Here is a 21,248-nt window from a genome sequence, read left to right as displayed (position 1 = left end):
ATCTCCAGAGCCCACACATCTAAAGTAATTGCACGCCATTCTACAAGATGCTGCGCCAGCCTTCCCCCAACCGGCGAACCATGGGACATGGCCTCATGACTGAGCTGAAGCGGCTGTGGCATTGCCTGAGGGTAAAGAGGCAACTGCCCGAGTGGCCTTGGCACCTCAAGTACCTTGTTTTCCACCTCTGGTACTCCTACGTTGGCTCCTCTCGATCTACTAAAGGATGAGTAATATCGAAAGGAACCTCCCCTCCATTGCTGTCCCCTAGTACAAAAAGGCGGAGGTTGGCGAACTGCAGCGCTCAATGACTTTGCTGCAGCTTTGGAAGTCTGGAACCTCTCAAAGCTCTTGCCAGCCTTGCTGCCAAAAAGATGTTCACCATCAAAGGGCATGTTGAGAAGCCGGCTTTGCACATCAGGATCAAACCCCGACTTCCACAACCACGCAAATCTGCATATTACGGTGTTCGCCGCAATGGACCGGCTGACGCAATCTGCCATGTCCAGACCCGACCAAACAGATTCACACATGGCATCCTTGCCATCCTGAACAAGAGCAAGAAAGCCATCCCGTTCCTCCCCTTCGGGAATACGTTCAGTCGCCAAAGACACAATTCCACAGAGTATGAGTGAAACCTTCTAAGGCACACACGGAGTTGGCTACCTGTAAAGCCATACTCCCTGAAGAAAACACTTTCTTCGCCCAGCCAGCAAAACGTTTGTCGTCCCTATCAGGAGGGATGGTAGGGTACAACGCCTGTTTTGCCGGGGCCGTGGCCTCCTGCACCACCAAACTCTCCGGAGTGGGGTGCGTAGTCAAGTAGCTGGGGTCGCTACTGGCTGGATGGTATTTCTTCGGCAAAGACTTGCTCACTGCCGGGAGATTCTCCGGAGCAGTCCAAGACGCTGCCACCCTTCTCTGCAAGGCCATATGGAACGGCAGTACCGGGTCAGTTGGTGGACCTTGGTCAAGGATATCCGTCAGGTCATCCTGCAGAAAAGCCATTGGTGGCGCAGACCACCCCAAGTATTCCCTGACCCTCGACATAAGGCGCCGGTACGAGGACTCGGTGTGGGTGCCAGGCTCAGGCCTACCAAACGCCACCTCCGGAGAGGTGTTCAGACCAGTGGCGTTGTGCAACGACTGACGCAGGTCTTCAATCTGGCTATGACCAGACAAAATCTCGTCAGTTACCTCATCAGGAACCAAATCTTCTTCCTCAGACACCTCTTCCACCTCGGAAATATAATCCATAGGCTGGAATGGGGGCACAGAAAAAGGTACAAAGACATTTTTAGCCTTGGCCAGAGCCTTTCTAGGGGTTTCCACCGTGCCACGGGGAACCTCCGACAAAGCAGCCTCAAAAGGCATCGATGGAATCGGCGTCAACGTAGAGCATGGCGCCAACGATTTCGACACAGTTCTCGTGGGCGGAGCCCCGATCGTGTCCTTCGACAGCCTGGGCGCGATGGTGTCGACGGCTTCCTCGGAGGCAGAGCCTCGAGAGAGTCCCTCAGCGACCTTGGGGCCGACGGCATCGATGTCTTCTTCGAAGACCTCACAGGCTCCGACAGTCTCGAGGGCGTTGAGGACCTGGAGCGGGCATGTGTAGAGCGATCCACCTTGTCCGATTGAGACCTTGAAGGTGCTCGATGATCGCACCGACCACCCGAGCCCAAAGGCGTGCGAGCGGTGGCTCTAGAACAGTCACAGCCGGCGTCTTTCGACGGTGCGGACGGAACAGAGCCCTGCGACTGAAAAATTGCCATCATCTCCTGCCGAAATGAATACCATTCCGCAGGAGTGGAATGCTTGTTGGGACAAGCAACCCGCCGACGGGCAGAGCCCTCGGACGAGGACGGTGACGGCGCTTCCGTGAGTGCCTCGAAGAGGCAGAGGAATGGCGGGACCCACTCTGGGACCGAGACCCCCGGATTTACACCGACAATGCAGAGAGTCGCCCCTCGAATCGTCAGTCGAAAGCCTGGTGTATTTCGACTTCCGGGGCTTGGCCAACTTACCTACAGAAAGCTTCTTCTTACGCTCCCGCAATGCCTTCGACGTAAGCGACTGGCAGTCAACACAATCATTCATGTCGTCGTCCTCATCGAGGCACCAGAGGCAGGTGTCGTGCGAGTCCGTCAACGACATCTTGGACCCGCAGTCCCGACACTTCTTAAAACCCAGCCGTGGGGTGGAAGAAGACGAAGACATGATCTTCACAATACGAACAATTTTGAAAGAACCGTATAGAAACTCAGAAGAATCGAGGCGCGCCGAGATCTCCGAAGCAAACACGTTCGCGGAAAAAACGGAACTGAGGCTATGGGCGTCGTGCGTCCTACTTATAACATCCGGTGACATCGGCTCAACGGAGGCCCTCGAGGACAGCGTATCGACGTCATCGACGCAGGAAATTTTCGGAAGCAGCACAGCTGTGGTCATTACCTGTCATAGATATGGAATACGTCGGAGGACCCAATCCCCTCGAAAAATGACTTTGCTTCTTTGTTCAACCCATGGTACAACTGTACTGCATAATTATATGAGATTTAACTTTGGGTTTCTTTCAGTCTGCATTAACTCCTCCTTCCTCCTCCTCATCTCGGTACTTGAGGCTTAATGGGAGTTGGAGTCCATAGGATTTCTAGGATTCTCAATGTTTTTTCTTTGGATACGGTTTTTATTTGGAGAAACATTAGAGACAGGGGATGTTAGATGTGTGTATGAGGTATAAATGGTATTTTGCCTAGAGTGATTTTCAGTAAGGGGTTTCAGGGTTTTACAATGGAGGGGATTTGTATAGTGACAACATGCCATAAAGAGCACAAGAATTATGAGGTTTTCTTCCCCAGAAAGGGAAGAATAATGCACCTCTCCTGATGGGGTCACCACCTTCCATCGACAGCCGTCTCCTCTCACATGATCCTCCCTCATAGTACCACCCTCAGGATCAGCTGCCATCCCCTGGCCATGTGGGAGGGGATCCTTGATGGGCAATCAGTGATGACTCTACAGAATTCATCACAGTAACTATTGTTTCAAAGGCAATTGCAGAGTGTGTGGCGACCACCACAATATCCGTTCTTTCGTCATCTATAAAGTCCACCAGGTCTTTATCTCTTGCTGAAATCAAGCGTAGTCTGGGGATCTCAAGTAAGAGTTTTAAGGTGTTTGTTTTATTTAACGTAATATGGCTATCTCTCCATAGCATAAACTCCAGCAGCAGTTTCCTTGTATGATCAGCAATGTTTGGGTGGGGGGTGTATCGGATCTGCAGTGACATTTGATATGATGCATGACATGCTCTCATTCCGAACTTGTGAGCTAATCTGATCGATGGCCTTCATAATAGTGGCACTCTCCTCTATTTGAGTTTGAGTGCAGCAAAGAGATGATTCGAGCTTGTGGGTTAGACTGTTCGATTACCTTTATCTCCAGTGGTACTTTCATCTGTTTGGGTTTGGGTGGAACAATTAATTAATTTCCATTAACCTCTTTACCAAACTGACCTGATTTTTGTTGAGTACCTGCATGAACCCGAGTGGGTATACTTGCGGTTGTTACGTCTTACGCTGTTCTGTTTTCTCCTTGAATGTATTAGTACCACTTTTTACATTCACTACACTAGGCGTGGTGACTTCCCTCTCTGGTTCGCCTGAGCTGCTTGATCGTGCTTGGCATGATTCAGCTTCTGTCAAGTGCAAGCCTCTCAGAAATGTTTTGGAATTTCTTCTATTAAGGCACCTTCTCATTTGATTCTTTGATTTCTTTGTGTGTGGAAAAGAGAGGTGGTTTAGCGGTTTTGGTGCTTGCACTTTGTTCCTTGTTTTATCAATCTTCATCTTCATTTCTGTTGTTACAGTAACCTCTTGCAAACTTGCAGTTATGTGTCTGGGCATTGAGCTTTGTTCCATCATTTTTAGCGTGTCTCTCTTTGTTTGTCTAAATAGTTTTTTTTCTAGTTTCACAATTATAGTGTGTGCTTTAACTTAAATGTGAATGTTATCATACATCTAGACTAATGAGCTGAGTACCATATTTAGGGCTGAGATAGAGGGAGAGGATAACTTTATTTCATCATTTGCGTCTCTTAGGGTGTGATGGAGGTGCAGACAGACCACAAACCTCGATAGGCAGGAGGATGCAACAAACTGTTGTTTATCAGTGCTTATTCCATGTTCCATGAAAGATTTCCAAAGTAATTGAATTATCAGCACCTGTTGGAGGGTTAGGATTTCCTTTCAACTGCAGATCGTTTAGTTATAAACTATTGTCACTTTCGTCTGCATTGATCATCTCAAGGATACTCAGGTCATTTACGAAGTTTGTATCCGCTGCCAGGTCACAATCCTTTTCATTAGTCAGTGGTTTCTCTTAATGCACTTTTTCCTGCGTTACAATCAGTAAATAGAAGTCAGTTATCTTCAGAACTGGTGTCACACAACTGCCAATAGTTTACTTCTTGTCATACCCCGGTATTTTTCCCCTCAGTGTCCTGTTTAGATTTTACACTGAGGTCTGACTGGGCTACCTTAGGTTCAGCCATTATTTGGGCTCGGTTCTTGTCTCCCTCAGTTGCCTCCGTTTCTCAGAGTACGGCTGATGATATATTCACATCTAATTCCATGATTATGTTCTCTATTACGTGGATCACATTGATGCAAGTTAAGGTATCCCTTAGGTCAACTTCTGTAAATTCGGGTCTGACAACCCTTGATCTTGTGTCCCGAACAATTATAATTATAATTGTGCTTTTATAATGCACTTAATACCAGAGATTGGTTTCTAAGCGTGGGATCGGGATTCAAACCTGTGTTGCGCTACATTGTCTTGCTTCCAAGACAAACGAGTTGCCCCTGAGCTAGCCCCCCTCACCAGCTGTGGTTTTCTGCTGCTTTCAGTCGCCTTCAGTGGTCGAAGTGAGCGGGAGCGGTCGGGAGCGGTGCTCCTATACTTTTATAAATGACCTTTTACAGCTCCTATACTTTTATTTTAAAAAGAAACCGTTCCGAAATGGTTTCATTTTAAAATAAAAGTGTAGGAAGAAGTTGAAACTTGCACTTCCAGTGCACTGCACTGAACGTTCTCTTAAACATCAGGTGCAAGTGTTTGGGGGTGTGTATTGTGTGTGGGAGGGGACGTGGTGATGGGGTTTGTGGGAAGTGGGTGCAGGCCAGCAGGGAACATAGCTCCACTACTTCTTTTCGTACACTTCGACCACTGGTCGCCTTCTATTGCGAGATGCCCGTCTGTGTTTTCCAACAGCTCAAAAGCCCTTCTGTGTGCTGTGAAATGCCCTCACCCACAGGCGAGATTGGAGTGTTGCTGCTGGTCGAGCTGGAAGGTAGCATCACGCGTGTGATTGTAGAACTCAGGTCTGTTGCTAACTAAAGGGGGGAGGAGATCTGGGTACGACAGGAGCAGTGTTATCCGTTAATGTTGTCATGAAAGCTGTGTTTGCAATGTGGGCTGCCTTGCTACAAAGGTTATAAGTGCATATATTCATGTATTTATATACCGAAAATGTAATTAGTAAGGCTGTCCCCTCGCTTCAACCACAAGCTGCACTCAAAGTACTCAATGTAGATCTCTGCAGAAGGAATAACAGAACTTGCGTAGGGAGGAAGGGATGCACTCACAGTGTAAGCTGAAGCTAAAAATAAATTATTAGTGGTACAGGTTATGTGCAGCCACTGTACCTCTTCAACTGTGGGTGGGGCATAGTAATGTGCTACTAGAGCATCTGTGTTTTCAAGCTCCAAAGGGGCCGGGGAGGACCAGAACTGAGCAACTTGGCAAGAAGCCTCCCAGGACCTCTGTGACCACCCCTCCTGCTGCCCTCTGCTTTGCTGCTACTCATCCTCCAACACAGCTACCAGGAACTCACCCCACTAGAGCCTGCTCGAGCCCCCAGCTAATTGCCTTACAACCTCTACAGCAGCAGATTAGCTAGAATAAAGGACCTTCCAACATCCTTGTTTTTTATTTTTTTTTATTTGTATATAATCATTATAGATTTTGTAACAAAATTTCAAAGTGCTAGTAGAACATCTCGCACTGTCCTGTGTGTCCTGAAGGACGAACAAAGTTCTAAAAGAAGAAAAAGAATTGATCCAAAGGTATCGGTGGAACATTGCATTAGATCTGCGTCGGGAGGAGCACGTTAAGGATGTGTTTCATGATGTTTATTGTGGCTAACTGCCATGCCGATTTATCACCGTCCAGCAGTTTGTTCCAGCACGATTCTTTGTCTCGAAGGGTAAAATTTGTGAAGATGTCCTTCAGGTATGTGCGGCGAATATCTGTCGTCGCAGGACAGTTCAAAAGTAGGTGGCGTATAGTTTCCTTGGCCGCAGCAGAATTGCAGAAACGGCAGCAGCTGGTTGGAGATAATTGTCTGATCGCCAGAATTTCGTTGGTTTCCAGAAGATTCAATCTGATTTTTAAAAAGTAATTTCGTGCTGATCTGTTTGGAAATAATTTCAAGTACGGTTGAATAGAGTCTAGTTTCTTGGAGAAGGGAGGAAGTTGGCTAGTAAGTTTGTACTTGATAGCAAGTTTGTTGGTGTCGATCCAGTCCAGTTCTTTGATTTTTTGGTAACTCTGACTGGATTGGTGATTAGTTCTTCTGTGTTGCAGGCGACTGAGTCCAAGATGGTCAAGACTTTGGTTTCCCATTGAGCGAGCATTTGACAGCTACCAAGTCGAATTTCTTTGCCTATCAATTGATAAGCATATGGGGCATCTTTCTGTATGCACTTCCGATACAGCAAGACACTGTTACAGTCCGTAGTTGATTTTAACGAAGAGAGAGTTAGTTCACGTCTAATTAATGTTATCGGAGTTGTTTTTGGGAGACCAAGAACTGATCTCCAGAAAGTTGCTTCTAGTTTTGGCCACAATTCTGATGGAAGGTTCGGCATTGCGTCAACGCCATATGTCAAGGATGGTATGACTTTCTTTTTGTTGAAGTCTCGTACAGGTATGATAGAGAATCTGCCGAATTTGATGTCAATTGCTTTCCCTTGTGTGGCCAGTTTGGTAGTTTTAGCGTGTAAGGCCTCTTGCATTGCTTTTTCTCTGTGTGAGCTGTCTAAGGTGACTCCAAGATATTTGAAGCTTGAGACTTTCTCGATGGTGGTCGAGCCTAGTTTTAGAGATAATGTGGCTTTCTTTTTTGCAAATTTCTCGATAACCATCATTTTTGTTTTTGATTCGTTAATTTCCAAATTGTTTGCCATCATGTATTGCTGTAGGTTTGTGAGTTGGCGCTGTAAGCCTATTGGGGTGTTGTCCAAAAGGATTAGGTTGTCAGCATAAAGTAGACGGCTGATCTGTTCTCCTCCAAGTTTAGGGGGAAAGGCTCGAACTGTTTTTTCAGATTCTTGAAAATCGCCTAGGTAGGACCAAAACAAGGCCGGGCCAGAGGACAGCCCTGTTTAACACCTCTGGCCGTTGTTATTTCTTCTGTTAGTGCGCCTTGCTGGTTAAGGCGTACCCGCATGGAAGTGTTGGAGTAGAGAGCTCTGATTGGGTCGAGTATGTCCGGGGGACATTTCCATAGGGCGAGTTTCTTCCACAATCTGTCGCGATCTACTTTATCGAACGCCTGTGTTAGGTCGACGAAGATAATAAATAGACGCGGACGCCCCTTCAAGATTTTGCTTTTGAGAGCACTCAATATCAAGATGTTGGCGTTTGTCCCAGGTTCTTTTTGAAGCCAGTTTGTAGCTTATCTTGGCACGAGGCTTCGTTGGCCCAAACGGTGAAGTGTTTTAGGAGTAAGGACCCAAACATCTTGCCTATTGGGTCGAGGAGGGCTATAGGGCGGTAATTGACTGGGTCAGACCCGTTTATTTTTTTGTAGATAGGCACTACATTTGCGCATGTCCACGATGTTGGGATGGATTTTGTGGTGGAACAGCGTTTGAAGATTTGGCTCAAGAGAGGTGCCCAGACTTCGGGATGGGATTTCAAGTCGAGGTTCGTAATGCCGTCAGGTCCAGGAGCATGTGATGGTTTTAACTTTTTGATTAAAGCTACAATGTCTTCGATGTTGTCCAAGCAGATCCAAGAGGTGTTGTTGTTGTCCGTCAAGGGAGTTATGGTTGTAAGGCTCTTGAAAAGGGTTCGAAAGTGAGCTTCCCAAGCAGATTGGCCAATACCGTTCAGTTGACATGGCCGAGCACCTGGCGCTGTTGAGTGGAGCAAGGACCAGAAGTCTCTGGCGTGGTTGCCATTAATAGCCTTGAGGATGTCTTCCGCATCTTGGTGGTAGAGCTTATGGCGGTAGCCCCTTAGCCAAGATTTGTAGTTTTTGACGGCAGCTTTGATAATGACGGAGGACTGTGGGAAGTCAAGTTTCTGAGCTTGTCTTTTTGTTTTTCTCAGCTCTCTCTTTTAGTTTGTCGTAAGTATGTTTTTGATCTGATGTTGTTGACTTCCTTTTTCTTTGTGGGACTCTAAAGGTGGTCAATAATGGCGTGTAGTCCACATCTGTCCTGGTAGATTGATTGCTGCGGTCTTTGTATAGGGCTGTTATGGTAGTTATTGCCTTTTCAGTTATCCTGAGTCTTGTTCCTTGCGTGGTGACTTCGATGTCTGCGATCATGGTGTGGTTAGTCGGTGAGTTTGTGGACCAAGTAGTTTCAAGAAGGTTATGATCGCTTTCCCTTGCTTTGATCACTTTGAAAGAATTGATGTGAGGTAATAAAGAACGTGATACAAGGATGTGATCAATTGTGGAGTTTAATTTTGCTCTTTCCCAAGTTGGTAGTCTGTTTGGGTCGGAGAAGACTTGATCCAAGTTGTCAAAAGATCTGGAATTCATAAGGTTTTGCCATTTGGTTGACCCCTGGTCAGTTTGTAGTTTTTTCAATTTGAGTCCCTTTGCGTTCATAGGGGATTGACAGTTGATGTTGAGGTCACCACATAGAACTACATGGTCCGGTTGGTGTGTGACTTGCACCCAATCCAACTCTTGTTCAATTGTGTTGATAAATTTCGCACATTCAATGGTAGCTGGGTTCCAATAGATAGTGACGGTTATTAATGTCTTCGTCAGTATTTTGTTCGATTCTCTATCTCTTGTAATCCAGTTTAGCTTTACCATCAGCATGAAGTGATTTTCTTTTAGCTTTTGTGAATTGATTAGGCCTCGTCCACTGTCCACTGCGGATCGCGATAAGAAGGCCCGCTGTTGGACAGCCTAGAGGGCCAACATCCTTACACGGAGGGTGTCAAGCCGCACAGCCGCTTCCAACACCACCACACTTCCTCTTCACAGAGGCTGTGCACCAGGGGCCTTGGAGGGCACACTGGTAGTGGAGGCACCTGCTCTGGTCACACCCCTGCCCCTTCCTCTGTTGGGGCCTTGCTGACCTTGTCTGCCTGAGGGGGCCTGACCTCTCACTCTCCGGGCATAGGTGGCAAGGGGAAAAAATCCCTTGCCTGTAGTACTTGCTGGCCTCAGTTGCGAGACCACTAGACCCAACGATTTTGCAGTCGCTTTTGAGCCCTGAAATTTCTGCAATGACTCATCGGCCTTCGTGCCAAACAGGTTCATGCCGCTAAAAGGCATGTCCAGAAGTTTCTCTTTAACATCTGGCACAAAACATGACGTCATGAACCAAGACCGTGCTGGTGGCCATGGTTCTTGCCACACAGTCTACAGTATCCAAACTGGACTGAAGGATCTGACGCAAGGCTTCCTTAACCAGAGCCTAAAAACCATCCCGCATCTCACCTTCAGGGATGTGCTCGGCCACAGCCACTTTCAACATGAGGAACCAGAGCCTGAAAGAGAATTTCTCCAGGGCACAGGAGGCATTCCCACAACAGAGACTCAGACTCGAAGAGCCGAAAATCATGCACTTCCTTCTCCATGCATCTATTCGCTTGCTCTCCCTGTCAGGGGGCAGGGACGCAAAGTACAATATCTTTAGGTATGCTTAACTTTCTAGCAATACATGGGCCGTGAGAAACCTAGGGCCCGAAGGGGATGGTCTGAGCCTCAGACAGGTTCTGGCCACTATTGAGGACTGAGGCAACTCCTGGGGAAGAGGCAACTCCTGGGGAAGAGGGAATAGCAAAGATGGTCTACATCAGGGAGAAGGGGAACGGCTTGTTTATTTTTGGGGGGAGGGAGGGTATTGTTAGGAGGGTGATAGGGGAAGTTGGGGGAGGGGGTTGGGGCTGTACACAGGATCATCCTGAATGGGAAAGAAAGGAGCGGCTGGAACTAGGGGAGATCAGGGTCTAGAGGTTTTACATTCTGGTGTTTGACACTTAATAAAAGGGGGCTAAATACCCCCGTGAAGAGGAGGAAACTGGAACGACTACTAAATACGCATCAGCCTGATTTTATAGCTTTACAGGAGACACATATTAAATACCAGGATCGACATAAGTTACAAATAAAGCAGTATCCGATTATTAGACAGGCTAATGCAAAGAGGAAGACAGCAGGGGTACTTATTGCCTTTACGACAAATGTACAGGTCTCTATCAAGAAGGTGCTGGCTGATAAGGAGGGTCGCTTCTTATACATTATATTGCAAATGGGCTTGATGACTTTAACTCTGGCCTCTTTATACGCCCCGAATACAGGTCAGGAGGACTTCCTGATGTCGATTTTGTCTAAACTGGAACAGTTTGGTCAGGGAGAAATGATAGTGATGGGGGATTTGAATATCGCCTGGGATCCTATATGGGACAGAAGCTCCAATACCACATATGCTCGACTCCCACCCTCATTAGCTCTCAGACAGAAATTTGACAGTGATTGGTTATATAGTAAAATACAGTTTTCAGGCTAAAGCTAAACTGTTTTTTCTTTTACTGAGGATTTCCAGCCTGACGACAGGGAATATTCATGAGCATGCAAATCCATGCCAGACCCCATGCTGGATAAGTTTATGTTATGTATGTCTATCCCTCGTCTCTTTCACTGGTCTCACTCTATTTACTACTCCTTATTTACCTGGTCTTTTGCTGAAGGATACATCCAACTCCTATTGTTAAGGCAGCCCACACAGGGACTGCCCATGTTATATCTATTTCCTCCTACGTACGTAATTTCTGCGAAAAGTGGCATTGCATAAGATCAATAAATAGAAAAACCTCATGAAGTCATTAAACAAATTGAATACTTTTCTAAATACAACAACAAAACTAGCCCATTGTTAACTGTTTAAGCTTTTAGAGGTGGCATCATACACAGAACAGTGGGCAGTGGCAGACTATTATTAACAGCTCTTAGCCTGGCTAGTTAGAGGCAGTTTACACACTGTTATTAGAGCTAAACAGGCTTACCTGTGAGTTTGTCTCGTACACGGTTGATGATTTGAATTGCTTTCTTATTCAGAGCTTCTGGCTGCACTATGCCATCCCCAACTGCAAGAAAATAGACAAACAATATCAGTCAAATGATATCAGACCAGGCCTGGCTACATGACTTAAACATGGCCGGCCAATGTATGAGCCAGGGAGGGAAGGATGTGGATACGCATGAAGGGCGGGCAGAAAGAGGACATTAGGTAAAAAAGGGGCTACATGAACATTGTAGAAAAAGCACCAGGGCATGATTACAGAGGTAAACAAATGACATACCTGTAGTAAAATTCTTTCAATGGATTGATTTTCTCCCACAGATTCCTCATCTGATAGATATTCCATCCAGCTCTGCTGCTTCGGAAAACTTTCGAGAGGGGGTATAGTGGACCTCAAGTCGGCCTTCGATCTGTCTTATTTGGTATCTGATCGTCGGCTCCGGCTGTGAAGTCAGGCGTCGTATATATAATTCGACACTACGCTCCACACCTCAGTTCCTTTTTTCCACGTGCTAACACGCTGCTTGGGAACACAGGCAAATGGATGACGCTAGATGTTGGTTGCTCAGGTTTCGGACTTCAAGCAGTGTACTGACTGTGGCACCAAGATGTCCATCACTGACCCACAAGAGTTGTGTCTCTGGTTCCTCAGCACGGGTCACAAGACGGAAGAGTGTCCGTCGTGTGCCAAGATGCAACTGAAATCCCTTTGCGATCGAGCATCTAAGCTCGCTCTTGGCCGGCCGCCCTCTAAATCACCAGCACGGTTGACGGTTCGGTCTTCAGAGGCTGAAACCGAGGGGCACACCCCTGAAAAATAACCTCAGCGGAAGAAGAAACGGTCCCACTCGAGGAGCCATTCTTCCTCATTCCGTAAGAAGAGACATCACCGCCACTGTTGGGACTCTGATTCGGCGACAGAAAAAGTTAAGCAGTCGGCGGTGCCTACCACCCGCCAAGATTGGGAGGATTTTAAGGCCTCTATGCTTGATATGTTCAAGACGAATGCTGCAGTCGGCGTGGTTAACCCCCCAGGCAGCAGGCCTTGGATCCAAGAGCGGTGTACTAACTGTACCTTTGTGCAAGCCTACTACCCATACCAGAGAGTTAAGCCTAGTCGCTCTGTCCACGTTGCCTACCTTAAAAGAGATTTGGTTTCCTTTTCTTGTTAGCAGTGTTAGCCTTCCCGTTATGGTTAGTGTTTGTAGCATCCTCATCAGGGGGTGGTAGAAAACCTGCCTTAACAGAAACCGTAACTAACCATGTTTTGGGCAAATTGCTTTCTTGTGCTGCAACCATAACGTACCTGTAAGCAAAAATGTTCACTGAATTTCATAGGTTTTAGAAGGACCACTTAACCATAAGGACGCTTTAGCCAAAGTTTTTTTAATGATATGCAGTGTCTTATCTTCACTGTACCACTGGGCTACTAGCCATTGCATGTGGTCAGGCAAGTCACTCGAAGTAGCCAGGTCCTGCCATGCTCCCAAAGTGGCCACAGTGACTGGCTAGTGGCCAGGACCGGGTGCCACTTTCCCCCATTGTATTTCAGTGGGGCTCTGGCCATGGCATGTGTCTATGGACAGGGGCCACCTTGCCTGGAGCATTGCCACAAAGCTCTTGAAGTAGCCACTGAGCCTGGCCATATTGCCTTGGCCATATCCCAGGCAACTCAGAGTGCCCAAGTACCAGTGGCCATTTGCCCCTGCCCCTGTTGCGGATCACTTGTCCCTGCCCCTGTTGCGGGTCAGTGGACCACTATGCACGGCTCTGGTGAGTTTGTGGGCTACTGCTATTCCTTGGGCCTGTGTCTGTGTGCACGCGCCAGGTCGGATCAGAGATGTGGTCTTGGCCCACAGACCCATAGTCCACACCATGGACCTAAATTCGTGGGTCTGAAAATCTTGCTGAAAAAACCCTTTGTTTTGCTTTTTCAACTTTATTCTACACGGAGCTCCCCATTTTACACTCTCAAGTGAGAGTGGGGCACTCATACAGCTGTAATATTCCCATTTTCCAACTGTTTTCAGCATCAAGTCTGCAGGACACCGCTAAAAGTCAGTGAACCACAATGGAGACTGAGTGAAACATTTTACAGGCAGCCAAACAATCATACTCAGGCCTTGATTCACAGAAGCGTTTTATAATGGTGCAATCCCATAGGGAAACGCTCTGTGAATCAGGCCCTCAGTGTTTTTCAACTCACCAATTTGGTTGCCCCTTATTAAGTTTACAAACAGGTCTGTGAACCACCTGGAAAAGTATTCAAGGACGTAGCCAATTAGTTGGCTAATATAGTGACCAGATATCACTAATTGATTATTGCCTACTTTTGTGAATTTTTAAAAGAAACCATTGGATAGATTTGCACCAAATTTGTGAAAGCATGCTTTCCGAACCAGGCACTCACTTCTCGCGAAGGTTTGATGCAAATCTGTTCAGCGGTTTGGACTGCAGGTACAAACACGAATTTGTCTATATAGAATGGATGGGAAAATGTATGTTATGGGACCCTGCTAGAATTCTGTGCTTTACTTTCAAAACCACATAAAACATTACCCAAAAATTCAGAGCCTGGCATTTTTTATAATGAAGTTTTGAGCATATTTGTTGAACGGCAACAAGGTTATAAACACACATTCACACACAAAAGTGGTATAGACACCTGCCCATCAATCGCTCTCATGCACCATTTAAATAGATAGTAGCCGCCCAATCAGTGATGGACAGTCTCACTTCTGTTTTCGCAGGCATCAATGCAGACACACACAGCAAATGTGCATTGGGTGTCTGGCATAAACTCAATTCGAGCTAGTTCCCATTCAGCGAGGCTGCCTTTTTGAGCTCCGAGTCAAGTACTGCCATTCCTAGCCTGAAAAACATGGTGGCAGGGCAATACAATACAGCCAGTTGTCTAGATACAGGACTAAAAAAAACACGTTGAGGGAGTGAATAACATTACAATGGAAATACCACAGTGTAGCTTAGTAAAAAGAAGAAAAAAATAGCTCCTACCACCCTGTTAGGTAGACATTGCGTGAGAAAACTCACCCTGGTGACAATAAGACCTACCGATGCACCACATGCACCTACCGTCAACTCTAGCTAACTCTCCATTTATTCTGCCCATCACTCACCACTTTACTCATAATCTGTTTTTCAGCTCTCTGTTCAGGTAGGCTATATCCCAAGCACCCTTGTTTAATTAAAGGCGAGTGGTATTAAAAATGACATTGCTAGCACGACAAACAATACTTACTGAAAGAATGGATAGATTCCGGTACTGTTGTCCCCGTCTTCTTGTGGGTTGTTTCGCTCAGTTCCACAGGATCCAACATTTCTAAAGAGAAAAAGAAGTCGTCACAGCGTTTGTTTTGTGTCTTTCCTGGCATTATGCACAAATTCAATCGACTGTTTACTTTTCGATGTGGTATGCGAGATGGATAATAGCAAATCACACTAAAACAGACAGTATTCAGTCAGGGTTTACCGAACAAGCAACGTTGTGTGATCTCACTAATACTCAGCTCGACCGCTGCAGCACCGACACCCCAACCTCCATGCCAATCAATTGGTATGCTTTGCTTCTGGCGAAGTATTTATGCTAGTGTCTCTTAAAACAATATGCACTCTCACGATAGAGAACGTGGAGCAGGGTCCAAGGAATAGCGAAGTCAGCAAGGCAAATACAATCTCCTCAGTCACGCCAATCACTTGCCACACTTCTTTCCGCTTCACTTGCGGCAAAGTATTTATGGGAGTGTCTCTTAAAACAATATGCACTTTCACGATAGAGAACGCGGAGCAGGGTCCAAGGAACAGTAAAGTCAGCAAGGCAAATACAATCTCCTCAGTCACGCCAATCACTTGGCACACTTCCACTGTTATGGAAAATCGGATGAGAGCCTCACAACAAATGCAAAGGAGAACTAGAGTCAAATTATGAAAACAAGAGAAGTGGACAATCATTTATTAGGCTACATGCCCGTGGCTCGAGAATTCTTCTTTCCACTACTAGTGGAGTTGTACGTGTTTTAACAAGGTCACTTTTCCAGTTTGCAGATTACTTTGTCTTTTTCCCCACAGTGGCTTTCATCTAATTCTTTTTATATTTTGAAATGGGGGATTCCCTCGAAACCGCCCATCTACCCCGTCCTGCCCCCCAGACCGCTACCACAAAAACACAACACATATATATATATATATATGCATGAGTAATGTGCAAATGAGGAACCTGACCTCGTTAAAAACACAGCATATGAACCCTATGGTGTAATTTTGTCTTGAACTTTCTTCAGCAGTTCTTCAGCCGTCTCTGCAACCCAGAAGATGTATTCTTTCTTAGACTATATAACTCTGAATTTGGATGGTCTTAAAATGCCCACCTTTACCCCCTGGGCTAGGAAACACTTTTTATGGCGTTTGATAAGAAATATCTACTTTGGCTACGTGTCTGGGGTTGCTGTTGGTACTCTTGTTCAGAGGAGAATTGCCTAACATTTCGGTGCTGGACTACCCCAGGGCAGGACAAAGACTGATATGTTTGGAATATTTCTTCTCTTTGAAAGATAGTGAGCTATATACTCTAGATAAGCCTCTCGTAACCAGGACTAATGTCTGGCAGAGGGACACCCAGGACTCCCCTTGTTAATTTGCATATTTAAGTAACTTTGGTCTCACCCTAAGTTACTAGGGGAATCCAGACGTGGATCCATTGTTCACTATTCTTAGAGAGGCACAGCTCCACCCTACTGATGAGGTCCAGCCAGACCGAAACACTTGTCTGGGGTTGCTGTTGGTACTCTTGTTCAGAGGAGAATTGCCTAGAATTTCGGTGCTGGACTGCCCCAGGGCAGGACAAAGACTGATATGTTTGGGATATTTCTTCTCTGTGAAAGATAGTGAGCTAAAGACTCTGGGTAAGTCTCTCGTAACTAGGACTAATGTCTGGCAGATGGATTCCCAGGACCCCCCCCCTTGTTAATTTGCCTTCCCTCCACAGACAGCTAGGGACAACTGTTGAGATGGTGACCAGGGAAGATATTGAAGTCTAGCTAAACCCAATAAAAGTAAGGTATTAGCGTGGCAAGGTTTAGAATCAGGAGGGGTGGGGCAGTGGTCTAGGGCTACGAGTCCACAACACCAAAAATTCCAACTAGACAGATAAGTGCAAATTCATAACATTATTTACTAGACCTTTAAAATACACACAAGCAAATGAAACCTCTAGGAAAACATTGTCACACACTTACTATAAAACGTATATATTCATTAATCCTGAGGAGAAGACAGAAAGCCTTAGACTCAATGCACTGTGGGGGAGGCATTGCGGTATATCATGAATTGCAATAATGTAGATTTTGTTTATAATTTGTATGAATATGTCTGGGCTGCTTTAATCCGTCTTGCAAGATAATTGAAATGTTGGTTCAGGTTTGATTTTATCTAGTTTTAAAAAATGTATTTATGTGCGGTTGGGATTGGTGTTTAAACATGACTCTAATTGGTGATGGGCGGTATTTGGAATTGTCTTGTTATTTTATCTGTAATGTGTGTTTATTTATTGTTAATAGAGAAATCTAAATTAAATTGAATTGATTCAATGACCAGTGTAAAACAGTTAAGTAGTAAGATACATTAAGTTCAGTAGAATAATTTCAGAGTAATCATAAAACAGTTCCCTAACACTTAGTACATTCAGCCCTAAAATAGTTTGGGGCCTTGTGTCATCAGTGCCAAAGTACACTTTTGAGGAAGGCTTACTATGTGATTGGAAGATGCCAGTGGTTATGACCCAAAGTTCAAAAAGATAAGGAAAGTTCAGTTAAGTAACTCACTCAATACCAATTCACTGGGATAGGCCTAGGAAGGGATCCTTGATCTGGTAACCACCAACAAAAGTCAGAAAAGTTTAAGATAGGGACAGCACTTTATGTCCATGTAACCCCATGGAGAAAAGTGGCAGGGCTGGGGGCAGAGAATGAACAGTTATGTTAACTTACCCCAGACACTGATTTCTCCAGAGACCAATGCTAAGGTTGCGGATTCAATTGGGGACACAATCTTCTGTGCTTGGATGGACAAGGGAAGCATAGGTGTCGCGGGTTCACTTTCAACCTTCAGTGTCGAGATTTCGTTTCGGTCATTTGCAGTACTCTCAGTTTCGGCACTTTCCATCTGAACAGCCAAGCGAGGAAAAGATGAAGTCTTCTGTGGAGCAGGTGAACTCAGGATACCTCCAGGAAGCAAAGAAGATGGATTGCAATAGGAGTCACCACAGTCAGGCATCTTGTAGTGCAAGCTGAAGATCCTCCAAATTCCAAAGGTGCACTCAGAATGTCGATGGCTGATCTGAGGGAGCCCGGGAGAGAGCTGTTCCAGCCACTGATTGGTCCAGGGACAGTTCCGAAGGCAGGCACAGATCCTCATGCAGGGGTCAGGATTGATGGTTCCCACTGGTCCAGGGGTCGAAGCACCAACAAGGGTCGTCTTGAGATTAGGACAGAGGAGCAGGGCTTCACCGGGACTTCACTAGAGTTGGTGCTGGTCAGCTGCAGGAGTCATGGCTTCAATGATTATCTGTTGAATGGCTACACTGGAAGCTCGCCCAGGTCCACCAACGGTAAGGATTTGCATCACTCAAACTGGCAGTGGCTTTCCAATCATGGATAGCCTCTGGCCAAAACATCTGCCCAGCAACAGGATAAATACTGCAACTAGACAAACTGCCTGTTGTCTGGGAAAGGGGCAGCATTACCCTGGGAGAGGGCTGCCCATATATGGCAATTCCAGACCTGAGAGAGCAGGAAGAAGGGCAAAGAACAATATGGCCAAAGGACAGTTCCTTGCAACAAGGTCCTTAGTCCAAATGCTTACGATGACACCAATGTCGTGAACAACCTGTATGCCTTCAAGCTGAATGCTGTCTATAACCCAGTCAATGCTAGTATGAATGTTTCAAATGTTTGTCTCTCTATTGACTCTGACTGCATTGCCAGTGCCTGCCGCCCAAATGAAAATGTTTGCAACTAGGTCCTTAGGCCAAATGCTTATGATGACACCAATGTCGTGAACAACCTGTATGCCTACAACCCGACAGCAGAATATAACCCACCCACCGCCTCTAGCCATGCTACTATTGCCTATAAGCCAAATGCAAAAGTGCATACCAAGGATCACAGCCCTTGTGACGCCAATGTCTGCAGTTTAGATGTTAATTCACATAAGTACCCTTGTAAGACAAATGTCTATGAATCCAGCAATGTCTGTAACCCCCAAACCCCCCCCCCCCCCCCCAAGTCTCCAGCCAAACTCCCACTGCCTGTAGCCCAAATGGAACTGCCCACGATAACCGTCCCAGCCTTACCTCTAATGACAATTGTTTACAACCTGGCTCCTAATGTGAACATACAGACCCACAGCCCAAATGCTACCACCACCTACACCCAAACTACCTAGAACACTAGCATGGGACGACCTCCTTAACTATGCATTGATTAATGCCCACTCCGTTCCAACGCACGGCCAAGACATTAACAACCTCATCACCTCTCAGAACCTAGATGCACTAGATATCTCCAAAACATTGTTACATGAGGCATCAGGGCCAACCCTATTATTTGCTATCCCCTAGGATATGTAATCTACTGTAAAGAACGACCAAACCTTAGAGGAGGCGGTGTTGCCCTCCTGGCCAAAGAATCTCTCCCCATCAGGTAATTTGACACTAACCTAGATGGACAAGGAGACATAATCTCAGTTAAGTACTGCACCTCACCCACATGTACCATTACCAGGTACCTCATATACCTTCCTCCTGGCCCCAACATGAACTTCGAAGAAAACCTCCTCCACATCATTGATGACAACATCAAAACCTCCTGCAAAATCATTGTATGAGGTGAAGGTGACCTAAATCTAGGCCTCACCGATCCCCACGACCTTCAAGCCGCCTCACTGGCTAACACCCTTAAAGGAATGGTTCGGTCAAAAAATGTTATTGTCCCCACTGGTCGGCCATGTGTTTTTAAACCTAAGTCGCTCGATTTTAGAAATAATTTCCTAAGGCCCTTACCCGAGTTTTCGTCCATTAAACGCACGCGAAAACAGGCATCAGGGAGCTGCCATTTTGTGATAACCCTATCACTTGCCCCATCGCCCTGGCTGACCTGCTTTTTCGGCACTAAATCATATCCCCCGCCTCTGAGCCTGTCATCAGCAGACGCGTACCGCCCATTTCACAACGCCAAAGCACGTCTCGTGTCAACAATCGCTGCGCTTCAGCTAATGACGTGTCGCCATGGAAATGGAAGGACGCCTCTTTCCTCAATAAGTATAAACAGACCGTTTCACAACACAGCAGCAGATTTTCGATTCCATTCCTCTCACTGTATTTCTTTGAGTATTCTGTGACTCGTTTCTGTGCTCTGGTCAGCTACCTTTGTTGCTTGTAGCCCGTGTGAACACCTGTACCACTGCAATAAATTATTTTAGTTTGTTTACCACACAATGGCTACAATAATGCCCTACATGTACGAACCCGAGTATACCGAGGAGGAACTACTGGAAAGGGAAACCTGCGAAAATGATGGGGCTTCGGATGGCAGTTGGCAGGACGAATCAACGGATGAAGACCCTGGACTTAGTCGCATGGACGGTGTTTCCACCTGGTGCACATGCAATCGGTGCAAGCTAATGCCAAACGAGGACGAGAACTGCAGCTGCTGTGAAAACTCTGGATGCGTGGCCTACATTTCGGAAGGCGATCCACGGCCGCAATGCATCACCGAGCTGCCAGACTTTAGGGCAGCCTGCCTCACACGGTCTGTGTTGAGGATAATGATGGTGCTTATGCACGAACTTCGCGCAACTGTCCGTCCTCGTAATCCGAGTAAGGAAACAAGTTACTTACATGTAACTGTTGTTCTCCAGCATGGGTCTGGCATGGATTCACATGCTCATGAATATTCCCCGTCGTCAGGCTGGGAATCCTCGGTAAAGAAAAATCAGTATCAGTTTCGTTTCTGATCTGTCTTTCGTAGTAGTAACCAATCACTGATCTCTGCGTCATGCTGACCACAGCCAATGACTGCCATCTCCCTAAGCCCCGCCTCTGGCAGCCATCTTCAGATTTGGTAGCACGTGAAGAGGCAGTATGACCAAATGAAGAGCCGCAGAGGGGTAGGCGGGAGGGTTCGCATTTGAATCCATGCCAGACCCATGCTGGAGAACAACAGTTACAGGTAAGTAACTTGTTCCTTCTCCAGCATGGGGTCTGGAATGGATTCACATGCTCATGAATAAAAGAATACATAGCAGTACACACATGCACAACCACGGGAGGTGGCAAAGGCTCAACATTAAGCATTACATCAAAACTCAACATTAAGCAATTCTTACCTCCTCACCAGGCTCACCTTAGGCGAACAGGTTGCGCAGCACTGCTTGGCCGACCCTGGACTCCTCCCTGGAATCCCGATCGATGCAGTAGAATTTCGTGAAGGTGTGCGTCGACCTCCACGTAGCAGCCCTGCAGATGTCCAGCAAGGGCACACCAGATAGGAACGCCGTGGTAGCTGCGATCGCTCTGGTGGAATGGGCTCTCGGACGGCCAGGCAGCGGTCGGTTTGCCAACCGATGGCAGTACATGATACAGCCGGAGAGCCATCTGGAAATGGAAGCCTTTGAGAGAGCCTTCTCCTGATTGACAGGTCCAAAGTTCACAAAACGTTGTGACGTCTTCCGAAAACACTTCGTGCGGTCCACGTAGAACTTCAGCGCTCTAGCCACATCCAGAGAGTGCAAAGTCCTTTCAGCCGGCGACGAAGGCGACGGGAAGAAAACAGGCAACACCAAGGGTTCGTTGAGGTGGAAGTCCGACGGCACCTTGGGCATGAAGGAGGGGTGCGTCCT

The 21,248-nt window shown here is 46.5% G+C and overlaps 1 protein-coding gene across 4 annotated transcripts in view; it reads right to left on the bottom strand.

Moving 5' to 3' along the window:
• MTOR (mechanistic target of rapamycin kinase) overlaps window positions 1-21,248 on the bottom strand; it is a 2,476,747-nt gene that overhangs the window by 193,241 nt on the left and 2,262,258 nt on the right. For all 4 annotated transcript variants that reach the window (XM_069609933.1, XM_069609934.1, XM_069609936.1 and 1 more), the window contains 2 exons: window positions 14,596-14,676; window positions 11,320-11,400 (listed from right to left, as the gene is read on the bottom strand). In XM_069609933.1, the coding sequence (XP_069466034.1) occupies window positions 11,320-11,400; window positions 14,596-14,676 (162 nt within the window). The remainder of the gene's footprint in view (window positions 1-11,319; window positions 11,401-14,595; window positions 14,677-21,248) is intronic.

The sequence above is a fragment of the Ambystoma mexicanum genome, chromosome 8 (genome assembly GCF_040938575.1).
Source record: "Ambystoma mexicanum isolate Mex_15411 chromosome 8, UKY_AmexF1_1, whole genome shotgun sequence".
Classification (NCBI taxonomy): domain Eukaryota; kingdom Metazoa; phylum Chordata; class Amphibia; order Caudata; family Ambystomatidae; genus Ambystoma; species Ambystoma mexicanum.
The sequence above is the reverse complement of the archived record's forward strand: the minus strand, read 5'-3'. Positions and strand labels throughout refer to the sequence as shown.